Source organism: Gymnoscopelus braueri (assembly GCF_963280865.1).
Source record: "Gymnoscopelus braueri genome assembly, chromosome: 20".
Classification (NCBI taxonomy): Eukaryota; Metazoa; Chordata; class Actinopteri; order Myctophiformes; family Myctophidae; genus Gymnoscopelus; species Gymnoscopelus braueri.
The window spans coordinates 34876672-34902905 of record NC_137622.1 but is presented as its reverse complement, the minus strand read 5'-3'; the positions used below and the strand labels follow the sequence as shown (position 1 = coordinate 34902905).

Here is a 26234-nt window from a genome sequence, read left to right as displayed (position 1 = left end):
TTTACTTAAGTACAGTACTTAGTAAATGTACTTAGTTACTTTCCACCACTGAGTGTTTCTATGCACTGCATGCTGCAAGTAATATATAAGATATAATATAACATAATGTTAATCATTTCTCGTCGAAAAGCTTTGTTACTCTCTGTCAAAATGCCATTGGCCTGAAAGTAACAACCTCACAAGTTACTCAGACACATCTTTTCACGTCCAAGTCGAACACACTGAGCACAGTATTCTCTAGGTTACTAATGTCGGTGTAACAGGTGAAACAGGAAAGAGGCTCGACCAATCAAGAAGCACGACGGCATCTCACACGCATTTAAACTTTGGCCATTTGAAAATAGCCGATCTACAAGCTCACAATGCGTCGTTTTGAGCTTGTAGATCTGCTATTTTCAAAAGATTTTTATACACTTGTGTAATGGGACATTTCATGCATAATGAGTACTTTTACTTTTGGTACTTTAAGTATATTTTTGATGCCAATACTTTTGTACTTTTACTCAAGTACATTTGGAATACCAGACTTTTACTTAAACAGAGTACTTCTACATTATAGTATTTATACTTTTACTTAAGTAAAAAAAAAAGAGTGCTTCTTCCACCACTGGCTATAGTTTCCATCCTCGTTTTTAAAAAGCTTTTTTTCCCCCTTTTCTTTATTTTCTGCATTTTGTCATTTTAATGCAGTCAGTCACTGTTGAAGTATAGCCTACAGTTTAAACATGTGCACAATAAGATGTAATCTACATTACATCATTATAAACAATTATTTGGTGATCTACCTGCCTATCCCACATAATGTTAAATTGCTGTCTTTGTTTGTTATATAGTCAATAATTATTTATAATCTTTTATTTATATATTTTGGCTAATACAGTATGTAAAATGTATGATATCTTACTTTGTAGAATGTGTTTTCTTGATAATAATAACAATAATAATAATAATGATGAAAATAAAAATAAAAATACAAATAAAAATAATAATATTGTATTGTAATTTTACTTTAGAAAAATCAGAAATTTTTACAGGTTTTGCATATTACAGAGAGCCCAGGGCTGGGGTGGAGAGGGGGGGGGGGTACTGGTACAGTCAGGGATTTGTGTGCTGCTCAGAACAATGCTCAGATGTTTTCTACAATTATTCAAGACTAGAGATAATATTCTTAACATAAAACAGAATACATTTAAAATTCAAACAAATATATATAATTAATTGCTGATCTCATATTGAACTCAGGCTGAATGAGGATATTGTAAGTAATAGATACTAACTCAAGAGTTACAACAGATAACATTCAATTCATACAGTACAGTCCATATGTTCACATTACAGAGGATCAGAGTATACAGTATATAGGAGGTGTACAGTCCCATGTTCAGCCCAGCATAAAGCTCCCTTCTGAGAGTGAATGTGATTAAACTGCCATAATGGGCTTCACACTTCCACTAGGATATGCAGGGCTACATGCTTTGTGGGAATGACATGACAGGTATAGCGGTGTCTGTGTGGTATAAGATCTACTGCAGCTCATACAGCAAGTCTTGAACAATCACTACCAGCTCCTGAAATGTGGGTCTCTCCTCTGGTTTCTGAGAAAGAAAGAAAGAAAGAAAGAAAGAAAGAACATTAAAAAGAAGAGCTTGGAAATTGATTTGACACCTGGGGACACCCCACATTAACCACTTTAGTCCTATTTTATACCTAGGCTATTTGAAAATAGCCGATCTACAAGCTCACAACGCGTCGCGATGCGACACGTTGTGAGCTTGTAGATCTGCTATTTTACTTTTGATAGTACATTTTGATGACAATACTTTTGTACTTTTACTCAAGTAACATTTTGAACACAGGCCTTTTACTTGTAAGGGCACGGTCACACCGCACTTTTATTTTACCTATGGTGCGGAATCTGTCAATGCTTTGTCAATGCAAATGTGTGGTTTCGTGGTCTTGCACAGCACGCATTTGCATTGACAAAGCATTGGCAGATTCCGCCCCATAGGTAAAATAAAGGTGCGGTGTGGCCATGCCCTAACAGAGTATTTTTACATTGTGGTATTGCTACTTTTACTTAAAGGGATTCTAGGTAACTTTAAGCCTTAATTTAAAAATATGTATATATATATTCTTTGCATTTTCCCCCCTCTATCAGCCACTATATAATGATGCTGGGGTGTTTTCCTGCATTGAAACACAGTCCTCTTTCTGAAATCCGTATTTTCCCTACTATTTATGTTTTGACATCCGGGTATCCGGGACATAAATGAAACGCACGCATGTGCACGTCCGTGTGGCGAGTTCGAGTGAAACCGAATGGAACCGAGTGCAGCCGACAAAAATGGAACGGCAGCCATTGTTTTCTCTGCAGTGTTTTTACTTTCGGTTTTAAAACTTTAAAACGCTCTCAAACTTCTTTTTTGAGGCACGGAATTTACTTTTAAGATAGCGTTTGGATAGAATTTAGTTAGACTATTTTTTTTTTTTATTCAGAGAACCGGCAGGGGCGGGCAGTGACACGCATTGTATCCGAATAAAGCAACCTATTTTCGGCATGGCCCGTTCAGAAGTCCCCCCTGCGTCACCCCCTGGTGGTCGGGGAAACAAACTGCCGATGAGGAGGGGGGGGAGTGGAGGGGCGGTGTTTGACAACAGTTTTTTTCTTTTTTTGATCTCTGAAGTTGCCTAGAATCCCTTTAAGTAAAACATCTGAGTACTTCTTCCACCTTCCTGCAACCTACACCCTCTAAATTAAACAATGGACACAGGTCACACTCACATCAGTCCAACATCTATTCATGATGCTGTAGACCCTCTCGTTGGCCAGCTGGGGACGGTAGAGGCGCAGCCCTCGAGGCACCTGGTCCGCTATCTCTGTGTTGTTCAGCCGTTGATAGGGAAGGCTCCCCATGGTGTACACCTCCCACATTAGAACCCCTGAGAAAACAGCAGGTAATGCCATATGAATACAATATACACTAGTGTTGACACACACACACACACACACACACACACACACACACACACACACACACACACACACACACACACACACACACACACACACACACACACACACACACACACACACACACACACACACACACACGTACAGGATTCAGGATGTGTAACTACTTTGGGAAGAGGAACTCTTCTCGTGTGAGAATACTCTTTCTCTTTCTCTTGTCAATAGAAAAATTCCATTGACCGGATCTGTACAGGGCGCACCAGAGTAACTAAATAATGTTTTCCTTCTGGCTAAATATTTAACATTTTGCCTTAAGGAGAACTCCTTCTAAGGCTATGGACCATAGCTACAGTAGGTACCACTATGCCTTTAAGGCATAGGCATCATAAGGCATTTAAGGTATATATATATTTATTTGTTCTGGTCTTTTCTTGTTCTGTTTTTCATTTTCTTGTCCTTTCCAATTACCCTCCTGACAGGAGGGCAATTGGAGGGCCACTTTGAGAACCTATGCAATCAATGTGTGCATTACGCCATTGCTCACCATATGCCCAGACGTCTGACTTGCTGCTGAATTTACAGTAGAGCAGGACCTCTGGAGGGGACCAGCGAATAGGAAATTTAGAACCTGCTGAGCTTGTGTATTCATCATCAAGGACGTACCTGAAACCACAGTGTTAGAAACATAGGGATTAAAGCAAAAATAAAATCACTTTGTATGGCCTAGTCCCAATGTGTGATTTGTGAAACAGTGTGAAAGGAGCCTCCACACACACTAGCGCCGTTTCCTAAACAATTAACACAATATGATTTTTTTAAAATGTTTTTCTAATGCTGTTCCTGCTGTTCCACATACTGCCAACCAGGTGAATACATCACAGACAGAGCTTTTATGAAACACCAGAGACCATTAGGGTTTTATGGAAGATGCTGGCTTCATATGGAATCCAAATGACTGAAATCGGTCGTGGCGACTGAGAACTTTAATCCATGTAGAAAGCTGTTGGATTAGTCAGTCAGTGTTTTACAATGTGTCCTTTTACATTTTTATCTCCCTCCACACACACACACACACACACACACACACACACACACACACACACACACACACACACACACACACACACACACACACACACACACACACACACACACACACACACACACACACACATGTAAACTCTTTTCTTCCTCTTTTTCTGCGATTATCGATTATAATGTGCTGTAAAATGTGTGTGTGTTTTATTGCCTTTCTGTCTTCAAATAAATCTGTTGCTGCTGTCGTCGCCAGGTCTGCTATGATCTTGATTAAAACTATAGAACATAGCATTTACTTTTACGTATACTTTATTTCACAAGATACAGTACATAACAATAAAAATAAGAATATTTAGGGACAAATAATTTGCCATTTTACCTTGAAAGTCCAAAGTCAGTCACTTTGATGGTACCATTGGCGTCTACTAAACAGTTTCTGGCAGCCTGAGGATGAAAGAAACAACAACAATGTTCTTGATTTGTATGCCATTTCTGAACATCTTGCCTATATGCACTGTACATTCTGGCGTGTTCATTTTATGTCCTACCCGGGATGTCTTCCTCATGGGAGAAGAAGGCATCCCCGCTCGCTCAGCTAGGGCGGACATTAACATACAGTATGAGCTTCAGGCCAGGTTCTAAATAGCTCAATGGAAGTGTAGGGAGAGACCATCTCCAACCAGTGCAGACGTGCTAGTTATATTTTATTAACATACACTATACTCCACCGCACAGTTTGGTTAAAATAATGTTTATTCAACAAAATAATTTCCAGATTGCAGCTTTAACCACTTGTGTAATTTTAGATTTGAGCTATAATATACTGTATATAGCAACATATGTTTTTTCAGAAAACTCTTGAATAGGCTTTAGAATAGTGGTTTAGAACAGTGGTTTAGAACAGTGGTTTAGAACAGTGGTTCAGAACAGTGGTTCTCAAAAACCTTTTTGAACATATCTTGAAAGTGTTTTTTAGAAGGCATTTTATAGAATCTGCCTCAGGTCTTAATGGTTCCGATTCTACAAAATGTCTTCTAAATCCTAACAGTTTTCTGAAAAACCTATGTTGCTATATCAGTGGTTCTCAAACTTTTTCATGTCAAGGACCCCCAGAATTATACGTATTTGGCCGCCGACTCCAGCTCAAAATATTTTCCAGGGACCCCCAGAAGCAAAGATTTGAGTAAAAAAATGTTTGCTTTAAAACAATATATATTCAAAGATTTGCAGACATTTTCACGATTTTTCAAAAATAGCAGATCTACAAGCTCGTAGCGCGGCACTCGGTGCCGCGCTACGAGCTTGTATATCTGCTATTTTTGAATAGCCAAAGTATAAAATAATGCTTTTTAGCTCAAATCAAAAGGTGACACAGATGCGTTCCAGGTCTTAATGGATTAAAAGCGTCTGCTAAATGCCTAAATTGTACATGAAACCTTCCAGACTCATGCTGTGTCTAGAGGACGTGGTCTTTCCATCCGTCTCTCTCTCACCAGGTCCCTGTGGATGTACTGCTGGGACTCCAGGTAGGCCATGCCCTCGGTGACGTCCTTGCACATCTCCAGCAGCTGGATGGAGGTGGGGTGCTGCTTCACGCCCTCCTTCAGGTAGGTCAGCAGGCAGCCGTTGCAGAGGAACTCCGTCACGATGTAGATGGGCCTCTGTTTGGTGCAGACGCCGTAGAGCTGGACCAAGTTCTCGTGACGAAGCTTCCTGATTTCCGAACCGAGAGAAGAAGAGATGGGGAGAGTTACACAGTTAAAGGGATAGTTCACCCCCAAAATGACTTTTTTTTCCCCCTATCGATTAGTCACCCCATGGAGACTGTGACGCGTTGTGAACAGTCAAATGTCCTAACGGAGAGAAAGCATTCCCTTGATTATGTTAAAAGTTGTACTGAAGATCAGCAGCATATGAGATGACAATGGCCCCCCATCAGCAGCATGTGAGATGACAATGGCCCCCCATCAGCAGCATATGAGATGACAATGGCCCCCCATCCGCTTCTACTCCACTACATCTCAGAGGCAAATATTGTACTTTTACTCCACTACAATTATTTGAAAACTTTAGTTACTTTTTGTCGATTTTGATTATTATTACAAAACATTACCCACTTCAGCCCGATGTACATTTCGGCCATTTGAAAATAGCCAATCTACAAGCTCACAATGCGTCGTGAGGCGACGCATTGTGAGCTTGTAGATTGGCTATTTTCAAAAGATTTTTATACATTTGAAAACTTGAAATGGACATTCTGCATAATGAGTACTTTCACTTTTGCTACAGTACAAGTTTACTCAAGTGCATTTAGAATTCCAGACTTTTAATTGTAACAGAGTACTTCTACATTGCAGTATTGATACTTTTACTTAAGTAAAACATTTTTTTTACTTTTTCCACCACTGTGTAAATGTACGTTTTCTTACATCATGATTTTGGCCTCTTCTATGAAATCGTCCTCCGACATGGAGCCTTCTTTAATCATCTTAATGGCCACGTCATGCTGGCCCTGCCACTTCCCGTACTTCACCACCCCGAACTGCCCGTTGCCCAGCTCCTTGATGAAGGTGAGGTGTCGCGGTTCAATCTCCCACACGCCTGGAGTAGGAGGGAATAAGGAAGGAGAGGTCATATATGTATATTCATTCAGTACATCCATATCAAAGATGGGAGGGAAGGGGAAATGGCTTTGTCTATATTCATAGCCTCTGGTGAAAATTTACATTGACCACAAACAAAATGTTTGACTGTGAAAGATAAGCTGCCCTGTTTCCTAAGATCCTAACACACGCACGCACGCACGCACGCACGCACGCACGCACGCACGCACGCACGCACGCACGCACGCACGCACGCACGCACGCACGCACGCACGCACGCACGCACGCACACACACACACACACACACACACACACACACACACACACACACACACACACACACACACACACACACACACACACACACACACACACACACACACACACACACACACACACACGCACACACACACACACACAGCGTATTAACAGAGATATTATATTGTCTCTGTCGGGTGGAAACCTCATGTGTCCAAAACTGGTTCTTCTCAGGATTCAAATTCCAAATTAGCAAAAGTAGCAGATCTACAAGCTCAAAACGCGTCTGGAGCTTGTAGATCTGCTACTTTTGATGCTTTTGTGTGACGCTGTAGTATGATCAAGTAGGGTGTTAATTTACAAAAAGGTAAAATATGCAGATAAGAGGTTTCTGCCTGACAGTAAAATGTATTAACCCATTAAGACCTGAGGCGATTCTTAATAATGTTTTCCAAATCCTAACATTTTTTTTTTTTTTTTATAAAAAAAAAATGTTTAAAGATTTTTCAAAAATAGCAGATCTACAAGCTCATAGCGCGGCACTCGGTGCCGCGCTATGAGCTTGTATATCTGCTATTTTTGAATAGCCAAAGAAATCTAAAGTGACACAGATGCGTTCCAGGTCTTAACTGGCCAGAGACCCAAGGGCCTCCCTTTTTCCCTCTACACCCAAATCTAGCCAATCTACAAGCTCACATTGCGTTGCGACGTGTCATGAGCATGTAGATCGCCTATTTCCGCCAAACGTTCGTCCCCCAGAATAGGGACTCTACTGTTTATGGTTCATGTGGTAATAGAAGTTACAGTTGTATAACATGTATAGTTGATGTTGACTGAGCTTTAAGACCATGCATATTGTTGAAGTTGCGGAGTCGACCGGTGGTGTAAAGTAACTAAGTACATTTACTCAAGCGCTTTACTTAAGTACAATTTTGAGGTACTTTTACTTTACTGGAGTACTTCCAATTGTCTATACTTTTACTGCTACTCCACTACATCTCAGAGGCAAATGTTGTACTTTTACTCCACTACAATTATTTGAAAACTTTACTTGTTACTTTAGTTTGCAAATTATTACATCATAAAACATACATTAGCCACTCTAGCCCTATTTTATACCTAGGCTATTTGAAAATAGCCGATCTACAAGCTCACAACGCGTCGCATCGCGACGCGTTGTGAGCTTGTAGATCTGCTATTTTCAACCATTTTAGTACTTTTAATTTTGGTACTTTGATACCAATACTTTTGTACTTTTACTCAAGTCAATTTTGAATTCCGGACTTTTACTTGTAACAGAGTACTTCTACATTTGCAGTATTGATAGTTTTACTTAAGTAAAACATTCGAGTACTTTTTCCACCACTGGAGTCGACATATAAAGACAAACTCTTACCATAGCCAAGCCCTGCGGTAGACGGAGGCTGCGCTCGGTTTGACACCATGTACTTCAGCCTGCTGACCATACCTACAGCGTGGAAGAAGAGCCAAGTTATTTATTTAACGCCACGATGATGACAAACAACACTTAAATGTTTGCATAGCTAAAGGCTGATTTGTGAGAGAGAGAGATCCATCATAAATGATCCGCTGTTATAAACCTGCTGCGTTGTGCTGGTGGTAATTTATAAGTTCCGGAATGCTGCTGAAATAATGCTTCTCGGCCAGGTAGAATTGGCCTTGCTGAGTGGTACAGATGTTGTAATGTCTGCTGGTTCCAGAGCTTTCCCTGTGGGAAGAAATATAAAAAGAAGACAAGAAGTTAACTTGCATAATGATAGACTAAAGTGATATATGTTTTCACAGTGGTGTAAAGTAACTAAGTACATGTACTCAAGTACAATTTTGAGGTATTTTCACTTGACTGTAGTATTTCCAATTTTCAGTACTTTTACCTCTACTCCACTACATCTCAAAGGCACATATTGTACTTTTACTCCACAACAATTATTTGAAAACTTTAGTTACTAGTAGTTACTTTGCAATTATCAATTATTATATTATAAAACATACATTAACCACTTTAGCCCTATTTTATACAATCGATCTACAAGCTCACAACACGTCGCGTTGCGATGCGACGCGTTGTAGATCTGCTATTTTCAAACATTTTAGTACATTTACTTTTGGTACTTTAAGTACATTTTGATACCAATACTTTTGTACTTTTACTCAAGTACATTTTTAATTCCGGACTTTTACTTGTAATAGAGTACTTCTACATTGCAATATTGATACTTTTACTTAAGTAAAATATTTGAGTACTTTTTCCACCACTGATGTTTTCAACAGTACTGTTGTGTTGTTATGGATGGAACAGCCATGCAGAAGACGGGTAGAAAAAGTCTTCAATCTTATCTACAATAGCCTACTCTTTACACCCATGCTGTTGAAAGCCACTATACATAGATTAATCCCAGTTTTGCATGAAGGACATTTACATCTCTCTTCCTCTGCCGGCTACAGTTTCCTCTTTCATTCAACAGTTCAGTTCTTCTTTTGGTCGTGTTCACGCATGAGCGGATAGCTTGTGGACACAGTGTAAATTAATGGTGGTGAGCAGTGGTGTAAAGTAACTAAGTACATTTACTCAAGTACATTTTTGAGGTATTTGTACTTTACTTGAGTATTTCCAATTTTCCAATACTAAATATTGTACTTTTACTGCACTGCAATTATTTGAAAACTTTAGTTACTTTGTAGATTTTGAGTATTATTACAAAACATACATTAACCACTTCAGCCCTATATATACATTTTGGCCATTCGAAAATAGCAGATCTACAAGCTCACAATGCGCCACATTGTGAGCTTGTAGATCTGCTATTTTCAAAAGATTTACACTTTTGGTACTTTAAGTACATTTTGATGCCAATACTTTTTATACGTTTACTCAAGTACATTTTGAGGTCCGGACTTTTACTTGTAACAGAGAGTTTTTCTACATTGCAGTATTGATACTTTTACTCAAGTAAAACAAATGAGTACTTTTTCCACCACTGGTGGTGAGGCATGCAGTGTTTATACCATGACTGAAATTACTCACCCGCCGCCCTTGGTGAACACGGAGACGGTGTACTTCCCGGCCTTGCTTGAATCCCGCACCAAGAAGCCTCCATCTTTGTTCTATAAGAATGGGAAACCAGCCAGGATCAAGCCTAATGTTGTGTATCATGTGTTCTTTATGGTAAAAATGTACTAAGTAGTAGGGGTGCAACAGTTAATCGATCTAATTGATTTAATCGATTATAAAATATATATATATATATATATATATATATATATATATATATATATATATATATATATATATATATATATATATATTTTTTTTTTTTTTTGGGGCGACAATTTGAAATGTCAGATTTTGTTTTAGTTCAAAACGTTAAAAAATGGTGTAAAGCGTTGATCTGCAAGCTCACGCGTAGCGATGCGTGCTGCTAAAATAGGGCTTAATCAGACGATTATACTTTTTTCTTTTTGAATTTCTCTGTGTTAATTCATATGAAAACACACTTCAGGATTATTCGATTAATCGAAAAATGTATCCATAGAATAATCGCTAAGACAATAATCAATAGTTGCAGCCCTATACTAAATTGCAAATGTTCTCAAGCACTGGTTTGATGTATCATTGAAAGTTCACCTCTGTCCTCAGCAGGTTTTCTGCCTGGCTGCGGTTCATGTTCTTACAATACCAGCTGTGAGAGAGAGAGAGAGAGGGGGGGGGTTATATTTATTTTTCAGAGAGTATACCAGTGATCCATACAGGATCCAACAATTTATTACAATTCTCTGTTTGGTTCTCAGGAAGCTTTACACGGTAATGATAAGACAAAGAAAATCATTTGAGCTAATACACTTGAAAGAGGCACACTGTGAGTGCAAATCTCTGTCAGGATGGGTTGCCTAGCCAGGGCTGTGTAAGTCATGGGTTGCAGCTGGCAGGAGCTGATCAACCTGCTGGGGGAAATAGCATTTCTACGACATACAGTGCAATGTCACACATTTGTGGCGCCCGCTATTGGCAGAAGTGAAAGCGCATTTGGAGGTGCACTCTATTGAGGCCCTTCAATATGCTATTCCAGTTTGGGGTTCATTTCATGTTGCATTTATGATGGGCATTTCTTGTAAGAAATTTGCCGCAGGGGCCAAAAAAAAAATCCATTACCTAATGCTACCACAGTTATCAGTGGATATAATAATATATAAAAAATATAATATAAGTCTACATGTCATACTCACTCAAATCTTTCTAGTCCATGTCCAGCCTTCACAACGTAATTGCTAGGTATATACCCCTCTTCCCTGCAAGAGAGTACATGACATATTCAAAAACAAACATTTTATCAGACACGCCCCTTCCTATACAAACCCTGTCTGATAAAATAGTGTGAAAACCGCATAAGCAATCTCCTAGCTCCTTTTCTTCATAACAGGCAGACGAACTGTGAACTGTGAACACACCACAGTCTATTGTGGCAAGTTTTGCTTTCATTTTTGAAGTACAGTGTATGTCATTTTTGTATGCACACACATACACAGAATTGAATTTGCTGTGGGGATCATCATCATAACCTTTGTTTCAGCTCGGAGTACAGTTGAGGGGCAGGCCCTCATTTTCAATATAGCCGAGATAAGGGATCCCATCCGAGGGCTGGGGAGCAGAATCCATGCCTGTGTTTTCATACCCCCCCCCCCCCCCCCCTCAGTTGTGATGATGATCAGTGGCGACTGATTGTGTGGGAGTGGGAGTGTAGGTGGTTATGGACTGGACTATAAAGTTGCCTGACGTCAGTGGTTAACATGTCTTTCTCCTGACCAGATCAGCCTCCAAACACCAGCACTGTGTTTGGGTTAAAGTCCTGGATAATGTCCCCCCCCCCCCAACAGACCAATCAGAAGCCGCGGGCAGCTGGCGGACGTAGCAATCAGTCTGGATTCCAGGCTAGTTGTTGCCAACTCACTTATTCTACATAATGATGTCATAATGCAATGACATCACACTGTGATCACAGCCATGAAAAGTAGTTGTCAAATGAACAAAGAATCATTTAGCAGCATTTAGCGTGACAGCAACCATTTTTTATCAATTGTCACCGGGTAATAATTGTTGTTTGTGACACTGTTTGACGGTGGTGCAGGTGTGTGTAATGTTGCGTTGGACGGTACGTCTGAGAGGAGGACCAAAGAAAGACCATGCTACTGTCGCAGTAAGACACAAGGTGTACTGCTTTGTAGGGGAAGAGAACAGCGATCAGATTCAAGTGCACATCTTCAACACGGGGTCTTTACTCTGGATGAAGCTGCCTCCGGTGACGTCCGGAAGAGGAGAACGCCCCCCTGAGGTTCCCTCCAGGCGTCGGTTTCACACAGCTGTGCTGATAGAAGATATCTACATGTGGGGAGGGACTCCTTACTGCGACGTGCTTTATGCATTCGATGTCGACACTCACAGATGGTTGAAGCCCAGGGTTTCTGGAACCGTTCCAGAGGCGAGGTGCTACCACTCAGCCTGTGTCTTGGAGAAGGTCATGTATGTCTCTGGAGGATTCACCCAGCTGAATGGATACACTGATGACATCTACAAGTTGGACACCACCACAATGGTCTGGACATTGATTAACACCAGAGGCACTCCACCGCCTGTTTTATCAGGACACTCTGCCACCATCATCGGGACAAAGATGTTTGTAGTTGGGGGCTGGGGGGGCCAGGGAGAGGTCTTCTACAACAACATCAACGTGTTTGACACAGAGACCAATAGCTGGCTGGGCATGCCTTCTGCACAGCATCTCCCAGAACCACGCTGTGGTCATTCAGCCTTTGCCTACAATGGAGAGCTGTACATACACGGTGGCTACAACAGGAACCAGTTCTTAAATCATCTGTGGAAATTCAATTCAGAGACCTTCTCCTGGAAGGAGGTTGAACTCAAGGGAAACGGCCCTTCTCAGAGGTATAGTATGTGCTGTTGCATGGTGGGAGATCGTATCATCCTCTTTGGAGGATACAAAGTAGACGACCAACTCTCTGATGCTCTTTACATCTTAGATTTAAGTCCAACACTGAAGACACTGTGCAAGCTAGCAGTTATTCAGTATGGTGTGGAGCAGTCAGAACTCCCTCACAACATCAGGCGGGAACTGCAAGCCATGACTAAAAACCGGTGGTGGAAAAAAGTACTCAAATTCTTTACTTAAAGGGATATTTCACTTTCAAAAAAACTTTTGGTCATTTTATCGTCTACTCAGGCTTTTGTGAACCCCCAGACCGTTTTTAAGTTGCTTGATTCAGTATTTAGATATTTGATATTCATTTTATCAGACACGCCCCCTTCCTATACAAACCCATCATAACTCCATTTTTAACCTGTTAGATTCATCAAAAACACCCGTCCTTGGTTCTGGTGACTCACCCTGCCCTCCTAATACGCGAGGGGGCCGTGTTTTTTCGATAACTTTTTTCATTTATTTTTGTAATGTTTTTGGGAAAATGAAAAAGATTAAATACAAAATTATTATTTTTTTTCTTTTTTTCTCGGCTTTCGGAGATTCAGAGATTGTGGAATAGTTGTCTGGCTACACAAGACTATGATTGAGCGGTGATGATGAGTGACTGATTGAGTATACCAGCTGGTGATCAGTGCAGGGGCGTAGCCACGGGTGGGCATAGGTAGGCCTGGGCCCACCTATTAGTTTTTTTCTGCCCACCCAAAAAATAATAATATATATCTTTTTTTTTTTTTTTATATCATATTCAGCCATTTTGATAACAGTGTATATACAGTATAGGTATCCGAAATCCGTCACAAACCAGCAAAAAAAGTATCAAAAAACGCTAAAAACCAGCCCAGCCTATGCCTGCGTTCTGGCTACGCCACTAGATCAGTGGCGACTGATTGTGTGGGAGTGTAGGTGGAATCAGGCTGGCGATTGGCTCCTGTGGTTATGGACTGGACTATAAAGTTGCCAAACGCCAGTGGTCAACATGTCTTTCTCCTGACCAGACCAGCCTCCCAACACCAGCACTGTGTTTGGGTTAAAGTTCTGGATAATGTCATTTGGGACTGAGTGTAGGGTTGGATGATGTCTTTTTGTTTAATACTAGTTTGTTCTGTTTTTGTTATAGTTTATATTAGGTAAGATAGTGTCTTCCGTGAGGAAGAAGCCCAACAAATCCACGGTGAGGCCTTTAGGAGGGTCATTCAAGCAAGCCGCAAGTGGTGCCTGCAGTACCACCACGGCCCAAGGAACCATCACGCCAGAAGGAAATGTTTGGATCGGGGCGGTGCAGCGGATCTGGTGCAGTGCTCAGGTCCTGGACCTGGTGAGACGAAGGAGGAGCCTGGCCAGGAGGCCACCCACAGAGCCTATAGTGATAGTCCCTCCACGTGCCAGAGCCTCCCAGAGTCCCGGCAGAGTAGTTCCGGAGAAGCGGACTGAGTGGCCCTGTCTTTCCCTATAGGACTGACCGTGGGTAGCTACTGGGACGTAAGTCGGGGCTTGATCAATGCCGGCTGGGTCACCTGGGCGAGGGTGTATGTTGTTGCGAGACCCGAAACATCCCATGACCCCAGGCTACAACACTGATGATACGTCCCAGGTGCATACATGTGATGTTTTATTTATACATGTATTTTTGGTTTATTTTATGTTGGACACGAATAGGATTTTTGTTTTGTATTTTGGAGTTTATGGTCCCACCCATGCTCACCTGTTTTTATCGTAAGTATAATATACAGTAAATCCTTGACTTTTGGGATTTTAAACCTGTGTGGACTGGCTGTTTGGGGACTGATAATGAGGGAGTCCAGTTTTGTTGCACCTAGTGACCCCTAGACTGGGTCGTAACAATAATTATAATAGCTGATCTACAAGCTCACAACTCATCACAATGTGAGCTTTGTCCTACGAATAAGTGTGTTATATAGGGTTTAAGGGGTTAATACAATGTCCCCCCCCCAATCTGTATTTTTACAAATCGAACTCTGGCTGTACATCATGATGCTTCCCTTTCCTCGCATGCATCTTACCCATGTTTGTCTCTGGCCCTCCACCAGTTGGGGTCTGTCATCTCCAGGATGGTGTACTCCTCATCCTTCCTCAGTTCCAGGTCCTGGTCGCTTACGGGTGTATATCCATACTCGGCTATGACTGTCATGCCCACCTTGTCTGCAGGCTCCTCTGGAGGCTGAGGAGGTAGTGGCCTGCCAGGCTTCTCCTGAAACAGCATGACGCATGTTACAAAAAAAAAGGTTTGTACTCTGCAGATAATTGTCCACGAGTAAAGGCTACTTTATGGCCCGTCGTACGACAGAGTCGGGCGCCAGGGTTGCCAAATCTGCTTATTATAATTTCCCGCAAGATTTTATTTGAAAATAGCCGATCTACAAGCTCACAACGCGTCGCATCGCGACGCGTTGTGAGCTTGTAGATCGGCTATTTTCATCGGCTATTTTCATCGGCTATTTTCATCGGATATTTTCAAATAGCTGATGTATATGTTAAAGCGCTCATGTGGCCCATAGTTGCTTCTTTTGGGCTGGTTTTCCTAGACCTGGTTGCTTGTTTCTCTCACCGAATCTGGCAACACTGTCGGGCGCCCATAAAAAGCAGATCTATAAGCACACAAGACGTTGCGGATGTGATGCGCTGTGTGTTGTAGGCCAGTGTGTGTTGTAGGCCTAACCCCCAGTTTAGCTTAATTTCTGAATCAACAGTAAACAAACCAACATACAGTATAAGTGTATGTAGAGAATCTGCACATTTCTAAAGTTACAATTTAATGACTTTAAAGACCTTTTTAATACCACATTGGCCAAATTGTCAAATATTAAGTAAGAAAGAGGCAAACATTGTGAGAAAATTGCTGATCTGCAAGCTCACAAGTGAGCTTCTAGTCTATTTTCACAATATTTATGTAATGTAATTCCTACAATTCCAAGTGCTTGTCAGGGTGGGGGGTCCTCTGTTCAAATATCATTCTTTTGTGGGGTCGCAGCCTGAAAGGTTTTGGAACCCTTGCTGTAAGGTCAGCTATTTAGACAAAGTACAATGCAGGCTCAAGTACCTCCTCGGGCGTCGGAGGAAGCGGTTTCCTGGATGTCCGTCGCCGAGATGATTTGGACGAGAAGCCTGCAGATAGGAGAAAGCCATGATGATGCTATAGCGTGGTGATTGTTGAACTTATTGTAGTTCCAATTGTCTATACTTTTACTTTTACTCCACTACATCTCAAAGGCAAATATTGTACTTTTACTCCACTACAATTATTTGAGTACATTTTGATAGCAATACTTTTGTACTTTTACTCAAGTCAATTTTGAATTTCAGGCTTTTACTTGTAACAGAGTACTTCTACATTGCAGTATTGATACTTTTACTAAAACATTCGAGTACTTTTTCCACCACTGTCTTTAATGAGCAAGGCACCCTCTCTCCAATCACTGACCTCCATTCTTCTCTAACACCTTGCAGCCCACAGCTTCTTTGACCTCCTGTTGACAGCACTGCCACATCCCATCCGCCCAGAAACAAGGATGGTACTTCTGTACCAGATCCTTGTTGAAGCGCACCTCTACACACATAGAGAGACACACACATACACACACACACACACACACACACACACACACACACACACACACACACACACACACACACACACACACACACACACACACACACCGTATGTGACAGATGGTTGTATTAAAGCAAATGTAAGAATTGAAATTTGCATAATATTACAAATCTCACTGCTACACACATCAATTCTGTGCCTAGTTTATGCATTGTATATGCATTGTGCGTGTCCATGTATTCTGTGATTCTGGATATTACAGAGATTAGCAAGAGGCTAAACGCTAAGCCATGGATACACTTGTTACTTACTTTCCTTCAGCTTCTTTATCCACTCGCCTCGCGTGACATCATTCTTTGCAAAGACGTACAGTGGTCCTTCATCGTAGATTACCTATGGCCAGACAATGAGGAAACCAACATAGCACTTTACCAGATAGCTAATTGTTTCTTTCAACACGGTATTGTGTATTTATTTTCACATCATTTCATTAATGCTTGTACATTGCTAAAATTGCTATTTTAGCTAGGAATAGCCTACATGAGTGCCTTGAGTTTTTAACTTGCCCATTGTTGTGCCTTGGGGACACAAAGTTTAAAAACCACTAGTTTATGGCACCAACCAGACTTTGGTGCACCAACCACAGTGTGAAGCATCATGACCTGTTTTAGAAGCACCTGTTAGCTGTCATTGAAAGTCCCACGTTTATGAGGGCTGGTTTCACTTCTTAGTACTGGTTTTCATCATAGCAACTATTGAAGCACCGGGCTCTGTTGTCTGCCGGGGGAACGGAAAGGACCCTTCTCATGTTTTTTCTTGCACTTCCAACAGAGTGTAGACAAGTCATACTTAATTTATACTCCATCGTACGATGGTGTGTTTCACACCGAAAATAGCAGATCTACAAGCTCACGATGCATCAGGCTTAACGGGGAGAGGGACATATACTCTCAAAGAGGAAGCTTATTTAGAAATGCTCTGAAAAGGTGCAACTATAGTGGTGAAACTACTGTATAGAGGTGTTTAGGCAAGAAAGGCGGTGATCACATGACTCCAGAGATGATGTGTAGCAGTTTTTAAGAAACATCTAGTTGATTCTAGGAAATGGGCATTGCCATTATGCAGAGTTGCAATGTAATCCATTATGATTGTATGACATACGATTCAAGTTACAGTATAGGCCAAAACGTAAAGCGGGCTGGTATAGTGCCACGATGAGGTCGATTTGAAACATTTGGGGTGGAATGACTTCCTTGACCTACTGGCAGCCTGCATGATACAGTACATTTGGCTGGTAGTTTCAGAGATTATACTTTTGGATTCATGCGCAGACACACAGACACAGACAGAAAACAAAAAATCTCCATTCCTGGACGACGTTCTGCCTGGCCATAAACATTACAACGCTATAGATTAACCTTGTGGTAAAAAGCTGAACGTTTCAATTGCTTTATCACAAATTGAACACCAGAAAAGAGGGAGAAGTGAAAGCAAACTAGACCACAGAGGAGCAGGGAAATACCTGATTTCACTGCCGAGAGACTGACTTGCAGTAAGTGAAGTGACATGATGAGGCCCTTGTATCTAGCCTACACACTCTCACTCCCTGGCAGTTGTAGGTATTGTTTGCGACACTTGGAGAATCTTGACCAAGCATCAGACAGTTGATGCTGAAGGTACCCCCTTTTGCGTCGCTTTTCATTGTCATACTGCCTGACGGGACTGACAATGGAATGTGGACGTGCGTTCTCACTCCCAAGCCGTAATAGAATGATACGCCAGTAAAAAAACATTTAAAACAAGTTTCCCAACTTCACATATTACGACTTGGGACAAGATTTGTGTCGACATTTTCCCAATTTCTCAACAGGTTCCAAGATTTTGAAACGGCTGAATGTATAGGGTTAAAGTGGTTAAACCGATAATTAATGCTACATTATGTTGCTGGGAACCCACTGGAACCTCCCTCAAGGACCCGTGGGGGTCCCCAGACCCCACTTTGAGACCCATTGTTGTAAAGGATAAGTGCTAGCTGTTTGTTTTTTTATTACCTGGAATGCGCAAGACCGCTCTGGGGGTGAATTGGGTTCTGGCTGGACTGCCTCCACACACTTAATCTTCTCTAGATCCACAGAACCCCTCAAGCTTTTCCTTTTCTGGTTAACAGAGAGGAGAGAGAGAGACAGACAGACCGTCAGTGACTGCATACATTTAGTGTATTCATGAATGCAGGGAATCTTCTTTGAATATTGCCCGAATTTTATGTCTGTATAGTGTAAGTTGAAGCAAAGCGAGTAATACCAAGTTCACACACATTTTGCTCTTTCATCATACTCTGGGGCAGTGGTTCTCAAACGTTTTCATGTCAAGGACCCCCAAAATGATATGTATTTGTATTTGACCCCCATCTGAAATATTTTTCTTCCAGGGACCCCCAGAAGCAAAGATTTGAGTTACAAATGTTTGCTTAAAATCTCGCGACGCGTTGTGAGCTTGTAGATCTGCTATTTTCAAAAGGTTTTTATACATTTTATACGTATTGATAACTTGTGAAACGAGACATTCTGCGTAATGAGTACTTTTACTTTTGTATATTTTGATGCCAATACTTTGGCTTTGGCACCGGACTTTAACTTTAACTTCTACAATGCAGTATTGATACTTTTACTTAAGTAAAAAAAAAATTACTTTTCCCACCACTGCTACTTGGGGGTAACACTCACCCAGAGCATGACATACTGTAAGAGCAATGTGTACTGTCGTGTCAATGTGGTCAATGCACGTACCGCTTTATTGAGATCATATTCATAGTAAGAGAGTTTGTCCTGCGTCAGGACAAACCATCTCTCCTTGTAGTTCAAAGGGGAAGTCTTCTTCTTCTGCTGCGATCGTTTTATGAAGAGTTCTTCCAATATACTCTCTGACATGATTCAATCAGAGAGTTCTACCTGGAATCAAGAGAAATGAATCAAAATTCATCAAAAATAGGGGTGCAACAGTTATTCAAATTAATCGATTTAATCAATTAAAGTGCTTATGGTGTGTGATACTGATATGAAATGCAAAGCCTGATTTATAGTTTGCTGCGCACCGGTCACTCGCATGGTGTCTCTTGGATTGGTGCAAGACACTGCTAGCTTTATCTTATCCTATAAACCAGTGGTTTTCAACCTTTTTCATGCCAAGGACCCCTAAATTGATATACATTTGGCCACGGACCCCCATCTGAAAATGTTTTGTGACAGGGACCACAAGAAGCAAAGATTTGATTTAAAAACGCTCGCTTTAAAAAGTATATATTCAAAGATATGCACACATTTTCAAGATTTTTCAAAAATAGCAGATCTACAAGAGCTTGCATATCTGCTATTTTTCAAAGCTTATAAGTGGTTAAAATGATTGTGAACTCATTTTGCTGGGGACCCCCGGGTACCCCCCCAAGGACCACTGGTGGTCCCCGGACCACTGGTTGAGAACCACTGCTATAAACACATGTACAGTACATGTGTTTACATACAGTATAGTATAAATGGACTGTGAAGTCCAATAGGGCTACAACAGTTAGTCTAATACAGTTAGTAGATTTCTCTGCTCACTTCAAGCATATTCGATTCATCGAAAAAGATAAGATCAATATCATAATCGCTAAGAAAATAATTGATAGTTGTAGTAGCCATAACAATAGGCAGATTCCATTTACCATATTCACACGGTAGCCAGTTTGCTTTTATGTCATACTTGGGGGTATAGGAAACCCCAACCCAATGAGGTTTCCCAGCACCGAGTATGAGAAAAATGGCCACTGTGAAAATGGTCAATTAACAGTGTCACTGTTTGCTTGTTTATTTTGTGACATACTGTAGCCGCACTTGACAGGCCATTCACACTGAAGTTGATCGTGTCAGCTTCACCCAAACTGTATAGTTTGCAAAATTTTCAGAGCTGTGACTCTCTTACCACAATGCTATGCTGCAGCTTAACCACTTTCAGACTGGGAAAGCATCATTTGTATAATTTTAAGATTTATTTGGCTATTCAAAAATAGCAGATCTACAAGCTTATAGCTCATAGCTCAAGCTCATGAGCTTGTATATCTGCTATTTTTTTTTAAATCATGATTTTTTTTTGGCAAATATTTGAATTTTTTTTTTTTTAAAGCGAACATTTGTAAAATATTTTGTTCCAGGGACCCTCCAGAAGCAAAGATTTGAGTAACAAATGTTCGCTTTAAAAAATATATATTCAAAGATTTGCTCATATTTTCATGATTTTTCCAAAAATAGCAGATCTACAAACTTGTATATCTGCTATTTTTGAATAGCCAAATAAATCTAAAATGACAGAGATGCGTTCCCGGTCTTAACCGCTTTCGACCTGGCATCCCTTTTTTTGGGCATGTCGTTTGACAAACATTTACAATGTTCAAAATTTGCCAAAATAGCAGATCAGCATGAGGTCACAACGTGACACTATGCGATGTGTTGAGAGCTTGTAGGTTATTTATTTAGTTGTCGTACAGTAATGTATATAGGGCTTAAGTAGTTAAAATATAAATGGATTACATTGCCCTGTGACAGTGACTATTGGTTTTGTCATACAGTATGGGGTTTACTTTTGGACTTTTGTTCAGTCGCCAGTTGTCCGTACTTACCTACACTTCATAGATTCAGCTACAACAGGAGAGAAAGTAGATCTGGAAATAGATAAAGCAACATGTAGGTGAACAGGTATCAGGTGTATGTGATTAACCTGTAGTTTTGCATAAACCCTCCTTTCTTCTCAATATCCCCTTTGTTTCCGGGGGTTTCCTCCCTTGGAACATCTGTTTCCTTCAGCCATATCTTCTGGCCCCACATGTGCCTTACCAGCCTGGAGTGACGACACAATTATCTTATCTATGCCCCCCCCCCCCCCCCCCCCATGGTCCTCTGTATCTCTATGCACACAGAAAGATAATGATGCTTAAAGTTCTTTAAAAGACTATAGTATGTGGTTCCACAAAGAACCATCACCTACCCTTTTATTTCGTCATTTACTTCATGTTCCTGATAAGGTTCTAGAGAACCTTTTTCTTTATCAAACCAGAAATGGTTCCTCAAAGAACCAAATTTTGGACCACCCTAGCATCCCAATTTTCTTAATAGGAGAACATTCGTCAAACATAGCAGATCTACAAGCTCACAATGCGTCGCAATGCGACACGTGTGAGCTTGTGGATCAGCTAGTTTCGACGAAGAGATCTGGTTATGTCTGGTGGAGGGAAAAGCTGTTAATAACAGTTGTTATACTATAATGTACTATACAGCGTCATGTCCAGGGGATGTACTTGTACATCATGGCTGCATGGGGGATGTACCTCTTGCACATCAAGTCACCTCACGCTACAGAAACAGGAGATAGGCTCCTGCCCTTATGGGCCACATGGCTCGGGAACCGTTGGTTTCCAAGGCTACTTACTACACTATATAGTTGCAGGCATCCAATACATCTTCAAAATGTAAACAGTTAAAGCTCTACGTATATATTCTGGTCGTAATCATTGCTATAGAGTGTTTGTTCTGGTACAGCACTTTATTATCAGCAGAGAGAACGTCACAAAGATTATTCATCAGCTAGCTTAAATTATTTAGTGTTCCAATTCCCATTTTGAACCACGGGGAGGGGCAAAAGAAAATTATCCTATCTTATGCCGCAGTCTGAAAACTCATATCTTCAAACCCCACCTCATCCCCTAGCACTCCTTATTTCTTTGAATCAATACTACCTATTTACCGACATAGGCCTATGGCAGATGCTACTTCTGTTATCAAGATGTACAGTATAGGTGGCCAGTGACTTTGGCCAGTTTCACTTTCAAAACCTTTGCATCATACATGTCACACAAACAGAATGCGATGCGTTTTGTTGATATAACAAGTTTGTTCATATAGAGTTCTATCCACAAATCCACCATTTAACTTCCACACTCACAACATTATCAAAACCATTGGGGTTGTGTGCTGGATTCGAACCGATATAATCTCTGGTCACGCGCTCCATGCAGGAGGTGTGGAAGGAAAATGGCCAAAGTCACAGGCCACCTACTGTATGTTATTTAGATACATGCATATGCATATGTCCACAGATGTTTGTAATTTGTGTGTTGGATTAGGCAGATGCTAGGTTTGGTGACAACATTTCAGCCAATCAGGAGAGAGTACCCATTTATCAGCTTCATTTTTATAGTGTTCCAGTTCCAATTTTGTCTGCTCATTTATTTGTGTCATCACTTCCAATTTCACTTGCTTAATCTGTATCCTGAGTTCTCTGTTCTGATTGGATAAAACTGGTATCCCCAGCTGAAAATGCATTTTCGGTTTATTAAAGGGCTGGAGAGACATGGAGACTCCTGTTACTGAACAAACACTCAAAAAGCAACGAGTACTATCAGAATATAGAGCTTAACACTTCTTTTAACCAAAGAAAATCACCTACCCTACCTTTAAACTAACACTCGGGATCTTACTGTGTAGGCAAATGAAGCAGCTTATATCTATTGACCTCCAACCATGACGGGGTTATTATTGTACCAACAGCACCTGTAGCTGGTAAGGTGTGTTGCAGCGAGCCTATCAGCTCCCAGCCCCAGGACAAGGTCTCTATTGATACCAGGCATAGACGGAAGTGGAGGCAGTTGACAGGCGGATATTTATGTCTGTTAATTATTCAGGGATTGGGATAACAAACCCTCTGTGGAATCACATTGACTATATCCCATTGGCAGCACCAACGTCATAAACAGCATAAATAATGATAGAAATTAATTCTGCATATCACTGTCTTGTTTTTCACCATTCAGTGAAACATAGGGGGGGGGGGGGGGACCATGTAATGAATAATATTTCGTATTTTAAGTGAAGTCTACACATTTTAGCTCTGCAACCTGCACTAAAATTACAACTTCTCCCCAAAATTACAGCAGCCAAGATTGAACTTATACCCAATGGATAGAGTCACCTAATAATGATACAATGCCCCCTCACAAATCACAAACAGTATCCTAATACATAGTAGCACACAACAATTAATTGCTCAAGCCTCAAACTCACCCTGGTCATGAAGCTGAACAGTTATTGTCTCTTTCTTTGTCTTCTTTGTGTTTGTAGAATTGTAGCTCAGCTCAGCCTATTTTCAGCCTGTGAGCTGCACTTCCTTCTACTATTCGAACTGTAACACCACTAAGAGATAGAAGTGACTGCCCACTAACACCAGGAGAGTGTCATTTCTTCACACTAGCTGCTCAAGCTAGTGACAACAGATAGGCTACTGCTGTTGTCTTGATGTGTCATTATTTCACATGCAAATGCCAATGTTGGTCATTCCCCCAAAAATGGAGGTTGTCCCTTAATAGTGGATAGGCTATTTCTTTGGTAGAGAATCAATCAAGCCCTATATGGATATTGACACAAAATTCTCTTTTTGTCTCTCTCTCTCTCTCAATGCCACTCAACACCCAACTTGGATGGTGCAAATGCAGCTATCAATAAAATAATCACCCGTGTCCATTCTTCTTTTTTATCATGGCCAGCAGAAGGGCTGTTTTCTTTATTCAAAGGGTTGTTGTGAGTCATTGGGGCTGACAGACACATTCATAGGGAAGTTGCATCAGTGTTGCACTGCAGTACAAAAGGAAGAAACTGGCGCTGCAGCACTTTAACCTGACAGTGTTACTGTCAACCAACCAAACAAACAGCAACAGCATGCAAAAACTTGATGAAGGGAAGATAAAAATGCGAAAGGACTGTGCCATATTATTAACAATTTCTCCTACCGTTGGCATCGAATGGCGGCAACATCATTCAGCAACATTCCACAACAACAAACATGATCTGTCACTTATCAGAACCGCCATTCCATCTGCCTTTAAGGATATCAGTTACACAGGGAAGCTTTTTTTTGTGCAACTGTAGCTAATTGGCAACATTACCCCAAAGACTATCTTAGCGTTGCTGCTTTAATCACATGGAAAGATGTTGCCAGGAAAACTTCATATTATTGATCCTGCAACTGCCCAAGAAGACTTCCTAGTGACTCAATACCCTGTGTGAAGACGACATATTTTGTTTCATTGTAGTGACCGTATGACACAGTAAACTCTCTGATAAAAAGTATACAGGAACCACACAAGATACTCTCTTTGGACGTTTCCTGACTGATAAGAGAGAGTGTGTGTGTGTGTGTGTGTGTGTGTGTGTGTGTGTGTGTGTGTGTGTGTGTGTGTGTGTGTGTGTGTGTGTGTGTGTGTGTGTGTGTGTGTGTGTGTGTGTGTGTGTGTGTGTGTGTGTGTGTGTGTGTGTGTGAGTGAGAGAGAGAGAGAGATTGCAGTCATCATTAATAATATGGTGTGCGCAATTACTCAATTCCATAATGCTACACATTTCTCTGGGCTCTCAAGCACCCATTGCTTGTTTTGGAGAGCTATCAAATGTTTTCCCTCTGTGTGAACATTTTAACATGCAATGAAAGCTGGTCTAAGTAAGCCGTCTCTCCAGCTCTTTAATAAACAGAACATACATTTTCAGGTCACCAATTTTATCCAGTCAGGAAAGAGAACTCCGCAAAGATAGTTTATCAGCTTCAATTTTATTGTGCTCCAGTTCCAATTTTGGCTGCTGAGTTTTGTGTTTGTTTAATCAATTCCAGTTTCACTTGTTTATCCTCCACGAGGTCTCTCTTCTGATTGGATAAAATTGGTATCCCAACATGAAAATGTAATTTATTTTTACTAAAGAGGAGGAGGGCGACCCCCCCCCCCTGCTACTGAACAAACACTCTACAAGCAAGGATTACTATCAGAATATAGAGCCTTTTAACACTTACTTTAACAAAAACGTTACACTTGAATGTAATCGTTTGACAGGCCTGGTATGTGTATGTGTTCTAATCACATAGTAAAACATGCATATTAAATACTGTATCAATTCTACATTCCAAGCTTTCTTAGAAATTCAGTGATCAGAATATGCAAAATGGTCAAGTGTAGATCAAGTACATGTAGCTTGCTTTTGACTTTTCTCTGTTATAGCTTCTCTCCTGTATGCTTGTTCTATATACCAACTATCTAGCTGCTTTGTCTAAGAGTATTATATTTGGAATGAGAATTTTGGATGGAAATGCACCAACCCTAGCTCTGCTAACTAAGCACTTTTAAAGCAAGACGTGTTGTTTTCAGTTTAATACTTAAAAAAAAGAAGTACTTAACTTGGAAATGAAACTACCACTAAACCACAGCAAGATGCATATAAACAACCGTTAGATATTGTGTAGTTCACTGCACCTCATCGGTGCATAACACATTCTAACACACCATGCTGATAATGAAACAGAAAGACACAAATACAGTATAACAGGATTGTCTCTTAGTAGATCATGTATCAATATGGCATATGCCTACCTAATTTGACTGACATTTTCTACAGGACTAGAGGTGTCCCAAAACATTCTGCATTCATTCACAAACTCTCTCCACGCTGACGGATTTTCACTTGGGAATGGCACCAAATAACATAAGGATATAACCATGTTGAAGTAAAAACAAATGTTTTCTTCCAAATGACTTATACCATTAACCCCCAAAAGAAAAAGCTACGTGACCTTTCTTCATTATAGACCCTATACTGACCAAGAGCTTCATTACTTACTAGTAGTACGTGGACACCAGAGAACGTCAAACATGGATCAATGAGTTGGCACTCACTGCAGATGCTGAGGGTTGAGGCACTGGCATGGACCTCTGCTTTTG

The 26234-nt window shown here is 40.8% G+C and overlaps 1 protein-coding gene across 4 annotated transcripts; it reads right to left on the bottom strand.

Moving 5' to 3' along the window:
• Positions 1 to 986: 986 nt before the first annotated feature.
• btk (Bruton agammaglobulinemia tyrosine kinase) lies at positions 987 to 26231 on the bottom strand. 4 transcript variants are annotated; one of them, XM_080415732.1, is made up of 19 exons: positions 26134 to 26231; positions 21105 to 21146; positions 19240 to 19401; positions 18505 to 18609; positions 16765 to 16846; positions 16325 to 16450; positions 15944 to 16008; positions 14907 to 15094; positions 11117 to 11179; positions 10518 to 10572; positions 9918 to 9997; positions 8473 to 8600; positions 8268 to 8339; positions 6439 to 6610; positions 5503 to 5722; positions 4389 to 4453; positions 3516 to 3634; positions 2783 to 2940; positions 987 to 1595 (listed from the first exon to the last, which is right to left on the bottom strand). In XM_080415732.1, the coding sequence occupies exons 3-19, from the start codon at positions 19378 to 19380 to the stop codon at positions 1524 to 1526; spliced, it is 1911 nt and encodes a 636-aa protein (XP_080271858.1). In that variant the 5' UTR covers positions 19381 to 19401; positions 21105 to 21146; positions 26134 to 26231; the 3' UTR covers positions 987 to 1523. The 4 variants fall into 4 exon arrangements, with proteins under 4 accessions (XP_080271858.1, XP_080271860.1, XP_080271859.1 ...); XM_080415734.1 differs by having other exon boundaries at positions 21109 to 21146; positions 26134 to 26205; XM_080415733.1 differs by lacking the exon at positions 26134 to 26231 and adding an exon at positions 23542 to 23650.
• Positions 26232 to 26234: the final 3 nt, after the last annotated feature.

Bases quoted from the DNA above. Each gene is read 5' to 3' on its own strand.
- btk (XM_080415732.1), bottom strand. From the start codon at position 19,380: ATGTCAGAGAGTATATTGGAAGAACTCTTCATAAAACGATCGCAGCAG. The intron at 11,180-14,906 runs GTAAGATGCATG...ACTCTCTTGCAG, and splicing joins AGGGCCAGAGACAAACATGG to GGAAGAGGGGTATATACCTA. The intron at 8,601-9,917 runs GTGAGTAATTTC...TTCTTCCCACAG, and splicing joins GTGTTCACCAAGGGCGGCGG to GGAAAGCTCTGGAACCAGCA.